At 37.3% G+C, this 9008-nt stretch overlaps 1 protein-coding gene across 1 annotated transcript in view; it reads right to left on the bottom strand.

The window, feature by feature from the left end:
- LOC106463921 (calmodulin-binding transcription activator 2-like) overlaps nucleotides 1-9008 on the bottom strand; it is a 101672-nt gene that overhangs the window by 26009 nt on the left and 66655 nt on the right. Inside the window, 2 exon segments of the mRNA XM_022391560.1 lie at nucleotides 7087-7193; nucleotides 8440-8574. Of these exon segments, the coding sequence (XP_022247268.1) occupies nucleotides 7087-7193; nucleotides 8440-8574 (242 nt within the window).

Here is a 9008-nt window from a genome sequence, read left to right as displayed (position 1 = left end):
CAGTATATTGGTATCTAGCAAATAGGCAGGGCTATTTTGATCTTCTCATGGTTTATTTGCTGCCACTGATGCCTCCACCAGGATGTTATTCTGGAAGGAAAATGTGAAGTATCTGTTTGCATGTGGAACATTTGATTACAATCAAGTGAAATGCCCATACTTTGCCAAGCAGCAATGCAGACAATGTTATTGGCTTTAAGCAATAGTGCAATAGGTTCAGAAAAGCCATATTTAGGCAGTAAATAGATCTGATACAGTTCCGGGAAACTAGAAAAGCTCAAGTTTGTGGCTGGCCAATGATGTTGAGAGTGCAATGAATAACTTGCATTCAAAATGTGTGGTCAGCTCAGCTCTCTCATGGGTGGGTGGGTCTTGGTATGTGCTTATCAGAGTACCAGGGCAATAAATAATAGCTCTTGACTGATACAGGAGTGGTCAGAACACTGAAAGATCTCACAGTATATCAGATGCCTTGAGTTAAACCACCACTTGAGCCTGTCAACATGCACTTCATTGTGGTGAATTGAAATAAACTAGACATGAATGGAGAGATCATGCTCCAATTATTTTTAGGACGATTCACTTACATATTGATCTAAGTTCTGGCATTAACATTCTTGGAATGAATGTACTGTGGAGCATATCAGTCAGTTTCATCAATACAACTGGTGAACTGATGTTCTGCAGTAGAGTTATCTAGTCTTAGCCAGATGGAACTTAGGAACAGTGGATTGCATGAGTGTATGTGGAAGAGGAAGTCAAAGTACTCCCCCATATACACAATAGATGTTCCTAGATTTAATAGGACAAATCTAGTGTATCAGTGCCATGTAACACAGTTAAACAACTAATGCACAAAATAGGCTGTTTCCTGCCCAAAAAAGTAAGCAGCATTAGCTCAGGAAGTTATCTGTCTAAAGTTGAATGAAGTCCCAGAGCTGTTCTGCAATTATGAACAATCAGTTATCTATCTGCAGGCTTGGATGGCCATGATGAGTGAAGTTGAAGTAACTGGAGCTAGCAATAATGGTAAGGTTGTGTTCATCACATTACGTGTGAAAGTAACACAAGGTTACCAACACATCTAGCATTGCTAGTTGAGGCTTGTGCAGACAATCTACACTCAACATAGTGGCAGCAACTCAGTGACTTGTTGACAGAATATGTCATTGTACTTATGGGCCCAAATGGCCAGTTGGGTCGATCAACAGTCACACAGCTTCACATAGATAGAGGTGACACATCCATGCAAGCTTCCCTGGAGCACTAGGGATATTGCTAGTGGTAAAGTACAGTGGATGTTAAAGGGTGGAATCATACCTTCTTCAGTGTGCTTGTTGTCTCCAGTAGTAATTGTTAGGAAGAAGAAAGATATGCCCAGATTCTGAACTGATTTTAGATGAGTGAACACAGTAATCCACATTAATATCTTTCCAATATCATGAGCAGATGAACGTCTGAACATGCTGGAAGAAACTCATTAGTTCAATATATCAGACCTGGCATTCAGATACTGGCTAGTCCAAATCGATGATAAAAGCAAACCTAAGACTACTTTCAGCATGAGAAATGGCTGATACTAATTTTGAGTCATATCAGTTGGCCTGTGTAATGTGTCACTACTTTTATGAAGCTAATGGAGCTTACACTGAGAGGATGCAATGGGAGAAGTGTCTGATCTATGTTGACGATATCTCAATGGTTGATCTTACATTGGCTGAGAACCTGGAAATGGTATCGCTGTAGATAAAAATGGCAGGCTTGATATGGAAACAAAAAAATGTACATTTATGCATAGAGAAATGCAATTTATTTGTCACAGTGTTCACAGAGAAGGAATATCCATGGATTCTGCTAAAATAGCAGAAGTGTGAGATTGGCCTTAAAATGTGACTAAATAAGAAGTTCTCAGTTTCCTTGGGGTTCACATCATATTACCAAAGACATGTGGTCAACTTTTCCAAAATATACTTCATCATCATTGGCTCTGACTAGGGCAGAGGTGCATTTAAGATGGGATGATGTATGTGACCCTGAAGATGAGGAGAAAGAGATGAGAGTACTTACCTGGCTGGTCAAGATAAGTCTGATGAGAATGCACCAGATCTAGATGCAAGACACAGATTCAGTGGCCCATTGAACCATCGATGATGACCTCCAATCAATATGGATGTAATTAAACCCAATCATCAAGAGTTAAGGCAATTACTGACTGAAAGGAAGTTGCAATCCTTGCTTTCAGTTCAGGTGAGATTAACAAATTTGGGAAGCATGTTCTTACTAGTTTGCATTACCCTTTGTGCCAAACCATCCAGCTATGGACAGTACCAAAGTATTGATCACTGAGTAAGCCTCAGCTCATTTCATGAAATAGTCAATGGCAATGAGTATGTATCAATATAACTGTTCAGTCCTCAGACGTGGGATAGCAGTATCCTCTGTAGAGGAGACCCAACAATTCTATACTGGAATTTATTCTGTCTCAGCTGGCTTTATTTTCTGAGCATTACACATCTTATAGTGTTCACATCAGTAGAAAATATCTTGACTCAAACATGGCCAGTAGAACTGCTGTTGAAGGTTAGTGCAAGTAAAGTGCCCTCCAGTTTGTGACATACAAAATCTGGAGAAGTTCTTGCCTCAGAGGTATGGGGATCACTAGCTACAGCAAAGTTTGAGAATCACAGTTTGGGAAAGCACATTTTCCTGTAATCATAGCTGAGTATACTAGTGCCACAGATTACATGCATCTGTTCTAGATTCCCATATTTGTGCTGGCTGGGCTTTACTTTGCTTCATGGTAAGGACCACCCAAGATAGATCTGAGTCCTTCAGTTGCTCTTCCTGAAGATCCCAAAGTGTTAATTGGTGCATCCATCCACTGGTGTAGTCTCCTATTGCAATGGATTACTTTTGCTATTTTGGAAATGTTTCAAGTCCTACACAGTGCCCAGGATCACACTGTGCAGCAAGGCAACCTGTCCATTTTTCTGTGTTGTGGGCTGGCCCAAGCAATACACTTTAACAAAGTCATGTTCTCACAACACTATCATAAAACATACTACCATCCCTTCTGAAACCATTTCAGCAAAGCATGGTCTACTCAGGGAGTGAATCTCCTACCATACAAGTAGTGTCAACAGTACTTTAAAACAGTTACAACAGCAAACATTTCTTTCTTCATTATACAGTAGCTGCATTCAGGAGTTGAAAATGTATGACTACTGCAGGTGGGTAACTGTACTACTCCATCCTATAGTTATAACACTGTCTCAATTCACTATCATTGACATCTGTGTCCAATAGGAATTTACTGTCTTGTTGTGGATATGCAACAAACTATTGGTAATACAGTACAAAACTGACATATACAATTCTATTTTCACTATTAGCCTCAGTTACCTTCTACTGTGCTTACCACATGGATGACAATCCCAGCATAAAGCTGGATAGCTAAAATCCTATAATTACAAAACTACATCAAACCTGACCACTCCTGGGTTAGATAACTACCTGAGCTAATGTTGCTTGCTTTCTGGACAAGAAACAGTTTATTTCATGTGTGGATTCTTTAACCTTGTTACACTGTACCAACAAACTGACATCATTCCTAATACATTACAACATAAAGATGGATAGCCAATCACCAATACTTAGAAAAAAAAACACCAGATCTCATCCCTCTTTGGTTAGATAACTACCTGAGCTAATGCTACTTGCATTAAGGACATGAAACAGTTTATTTCATGTATGAGTTATCTAAGAGAACCTTGATACATTGCAACAAAACACTAACATCATCCCTAGTAAACTACAAAACACCACTTGGTACTGTGATTCCCTCAGCTCCATGCACTTGTGAAGATCACTGTTCCCAAGCTCAAATTGCCCAACATCAAACAGCTAACCTGTGGAACATCATTTCACTAGTTTCACAGTCAAAATTAACATTGGTTGATAATTTCCACAATATGTCCATCCTAGGAATGCCAGAAATGAGGCTTGAGATTACCACTTTCATTCAATGAGAAACATCTCCTACACACAGTTGCAGATCTGATTCTCCACTCATGTCAGGTCTATAACCATTCACCAGAACAAAATTGGCATCTGATCATAATGGTGGTCTAGTCTGAAGGGCCTGATATACTGCAAGATCTACCATAATTTTCTTCTGCTTCTGTATCAACTAGGAATTCAACCTCTTGCCTTTAAGTCTTTACAGGTATGTACAAAACTCCACCCAGCACTTACAGAACTGAGATTGACACCAAACTCTTTGCCAAAAGCTATCTGTTTTGCTCTCACAAGTCAGTGTCCAGAACTGACTTAAGCTCCTTTAGCTTCTAGAGCTCTAGTAGCAGTTTTTCACTTGCCATTGGTTCTCTTGAAACTGCTAAGCCATTGGTCACAACTAATAACCTTGCACACTCTGCTGCTCACCATATTATGCTGTTAATTCTTCTGCATGTGGTAAAAACTGATAACTTGCTGTTTGGCAAAGTTATGAGAAGTTCACTTGAACATAATCCAACATACCACACCCAAAGCATAAGTCTTGTCTTTCTTCCAGACTGACACCCAGATGGAGGCATCACTGGCATAGGCTACAGCATGAAAACCAAGGGTCCTATAGCTCTACCCACTGACAGGAAATCGGTGTGGTTGCATTGCAGCACTGGGATGCATGGGTGACTGGTTAACCTTCTGCATGGCTCAAGTTCAGCAGGATGGAAGTATCAGGGTATGACAGTACATTAAAAGTGCAGCCACTGCAGCTTCCATTAGAGGCTTCTTCTTCTCTGGCAAACAGTATTTAGCAGTTCTTACTATTTTTCAATGGAAACTGCAAAATAAGGGTGAAAATATCTTTCACACTCAGGTAAAAGCTCATCATTTAACTAGGAAGTTCTTCAACAAATTTATCCATGAAGATGCTTTTTCACTATCTTTGGAAGCCATTGTAAAGTATGTTTTATCGTGCAAAAGGCACAGATAGTTTGCATACATAACCAGTCTCAGTGGCACCTTTGTTCTGAGCCTGAAGCTCAGCCAAATGGAATGCTTAATTTTCCATCATAGGTGAGACTCAACAATGACTGTAACCCAGTTTTACAGTTTTTGTTACATCTCACTTAGGTGCCAATGGAGTCTGGGACTGGACTCTCCAAGATCAGGATCATGTATTGGATTGCTTACTCCATAGACCAGCTTTCCCAATTAGTTACAACTGATAATGCTTCACAAAATGGCCAGGTCTTCTTTTGCAGCACTTTTGAACATTGGGAGTGAAATCTGCTTTGTCACACAAAAAGGGATCTATGATTGCAGTCAATCCTCTTCCTTGTGGGTTCCTGGGTTATCCCTGGCTGAGATGCTGTTGACATCATGGGTACAGTGCTGTAAGCATACACAGAAACTCTAACCCTTTGAGGAGAAATCAGTCTATACTACAGGGTGGCAATGAGAAAGGTTACACATAGTTGCTCATTCATCAGTCCTGCACAACCCCATATTTCTTTGTGGTCTACAGTCATCCTGGCAGGATATCTAATGGCTTGGAGAGGCTCTTGAATGTCCCATGGCTCATGATATTACTAATTTGTGCTTTTTGTCTCAAATGTCAAAGAAACAGCTCTGTCTGACAGACTTTATTCACCAGTGGCATTTCCAGCCTTCAGATATTCTCAAGTGGTTTTTACCAGAGCTGGAGTAGTGTTACTCTGGTTAGTGATGGCTTGGGAGTCATGTACAGATGGCCCCATACAGTTTGAAATGCCATTCCACCTAGGCAAACTCTCAGTCATCTGTGCTTCTCAGGGCTAATGCCCATCTGCTGTTCTGGAGACACCAGATGTTGCCTGATCTTCCTCAGTCTGCTTTGAGAGATCAAATTTAAGGCACTTTGCAGCATTGGAAAAATTTCAATGTCCAGGATTGGTTTGGTTTGTTTGGAATTTTGTGAAAAGCTATCTTTGCTAACTGACCTTAATTTAGCAGTGATAGACTAGAGGGGAGGTAGCTAGTCAACATCACCCACCCCAACACTTGGGCTACTCTTTTACCAATGAATAATGGGATTTACTGTCACATTATATGCCCCCTATAGCTGAAAGGATGAACATGTTCAGTGATGGGGATTTGAACCTGCAACCCACAGGTTACGAGTCGAGCATCCTATCCACCAGGCCATGCCAGGCATACAAATGTCTAGGAGAGAACTTCTCTTAGACATAACACATTCTCATACAACTGTATCTCGCCTTCTCAGTCCAGAATACTGGTACTTGCAGAAAAATGTCATTGTTTAAGTAAAAAGCATTTCTTTGAATTATACAAGAGTTAAAAGTAAGGACAATGCACATGTTAACAGGAAACAGAAATTTCACAATAATATTGTTTGATCACGATATCAAAATAAATGAAGTAGAAAAAAAAAAAGATAAAATCGTGTGATAATCCACAGAATTTTATCAGTCATAGTCTGGTTGTTGCAAGTATCATCTTTGCATTCTCTATATACCTATAGTTTATCCTGAAAGATACATGAAATCTTAAAAGTTTTTTGAAGAGATTTTCATAAAATAATAACAAACACAAAAATAGAGAGAGCTAATAAGCTATCCTAGTTACTGCCTTGAAGATTTGAAATTCCTTTCACCCAAAGTTAATGGCAGTAGTAGTGAAATATATAAAAAGTATTTTTATTATAATAACCACAAATTTCATTAGAAAAGAAAAACAGACAGATACTGTTAATCATATTAGCTGAAACTAACACTTGATAACTAGTATTATGGAAATGCAACAGTTCTTGTCTGATTACTTTATGTTGTACTTGTAAAAACAAAGAGACCTTGTCAGATTACTTAAGACTAATATTTAAAGCACAATAATGCAAAAAGTAGCAATATATTAATCTACCAGTTCTTTGTAGATTAGTTTAGAATATTTTGTAAAAAGAAGTACAAGCATATAGTATTATTATTATTTCAGGTAGTACTGAGTGTGAGCTAGGTTGACTCCTAATTAATACACATACACTGGTTACGTAGTGAAATACGTCAATTTAATTACATCCCTTACTTGTGTAAAAATTCCTTCTGGGTGAACTGACAACTCCTGTGGTTTAAATGACATTCTCTTTTCTATCATTTCCATTCGTTCCAATAGGGAAAACTTTAATATACTTTCTAAAAAAAGAGAAAAATATATATGTAAAACTTTTACATAAAATGTTCATACATATTGTATACATAATAATGAATATAAGAGTTTGTAAGATTTGCAGTGAAAACTAAATAAAACTGCATTCCTTTCACTGAGACTATGTGTTTAAAAAATAACTAACAAAGAAACATGTGCATGTCTCTACTAAAAACAACTAAAACATATCTAGTAGAGTATGAATTATTATTAGAATTAATAATTAAAACACTTGTTCTCCTTGAAATATTCTTTAAAACATGCTATAAAGTACATATAAGTATGTTAATAATGTGAACAATATAGCCTAAAACATCAGTGTTTTTAGAAATATAAACCTTGTCTAAGTTTAGACACAAAAATAAGAAAAGAGAGTGACAGGAAAATGTTATGGCATCATGAAAAATTTCATCAGTAAAGTCAATATTAAGTTTTCTAGCTTCGAAAAGTATTAAATTTAAACTTTGATGATATATGATAATCTTCACTAGTGGAAAGTGAAACTGGCAGTAAACAACATAAATTATTCTTTAAAATATCTAAGAACAGCTATAAAATAAATGTAATCCCTCTATTATCACCATAAATTACAAGTAATAAAAAATTATGAAGACAGCAATTTTAGCCTGGCGTGACGATTTGTCTTGATGGACATAATATCACGTGTTCAAGTTAGTGACACGCTATATTGCTTCTGCATTCCCGAAGTTAAAATACAAAATTTTGGTGTGTAGATCATCGCTTTGGTGAGCTAACCCTTCTAACGCCAGAATCATGATAATTAGCAGAACATTTGGCTGTTACCTGAGCATGGTGGTGCTTAGTATATAGAGATGGGCCGGGAAAAAATGGCCGACATATGTTTTGATCATCATAGTCTCAAATATCTCTCATAACAATCTAAGAGACTTTTATATACACCTAACTTAGTTTTTGATATTTTCAAAAGCTATTAAGACTTTCAGTTTAGCCCAAAAATATCGTTAAAGTAGAGAATCGGCGAGTAGCTGATAAAAGTCTCTGTTATAGTGAAAGTTGCAGAATTATTTATGTTCTTGGTGCAAAACTATGAATACATATATACAATGACCAACTGTGTTATAGGTGGAATGGACGTGTATATAGAACCGAAAAAAATCTTGTTATAATGAAAAATAATGCATTTTATAAAATATTACTGCATTTTGTAAAACAAAAAATATTGAATACTTTAATATATAAAAAAATACTCGCCATCTACGCCAAACTGGTCTTGTTCATCATTAATGGCATTTATCATACTTCGCTGACAATATTCGAACATCACCGAGTTAGAAACTATAAGTCCTTGGTTGTTCACCTGTAAGGTCACTACGCCAGCTTCATGAGCTAGAAAGAGAAAAGTTTATGATTTACAATAATTTATGTCTCCCGTTAGGTCAACAGTAATTTTACTGACACATTGTGTAGCTTTGCACTAAGAAAACAACAACAATACTTGAATGAGCGTTAGATAAATAATAATAATAAAGAATAAGTTGGCACTTCTAAATGAAAACTTTTTTCTAGTTTTATTCATTTTGTGCGACGTTTCGAGCCTTCGTCGGGCATTTATCGAACAATAACAATAGTTTACTTGATAGTACTGCTTTGACTTACGCATCAAATGTAATTATATACGGTACCACACACACACACTACGAACTACAGAGTTCTGTCACCTAAACCAGGGGTCACCAAACTACGGCCCGCGAGGGCAGTTTATCAGCTGCACTGTGCCACAAATGAGCTAAAATATAATTATTTATATGGAAATATCATAG

The sequence above is a fragment of the Limulus polyphemus genome, unplaced genomic scaffold, assembly GCF_000517525.1.
Source record: "Limulus polyphemus unplaced genomic scaffold, Limulus_polyphemus-2.1.2 Scaffold1517, whole genome shotgun sequence".
Classification (NCBI taxonomy): domain Eukaryota; kingdom Metazoa; phylum Arthropoda; class Merostomata; order Xiphosura; family Limulidae; genus Limulus; species Limulus polyphemus.
This window is presented reverse-complemented; position numbering and strand designations above follow the sequence as displayed.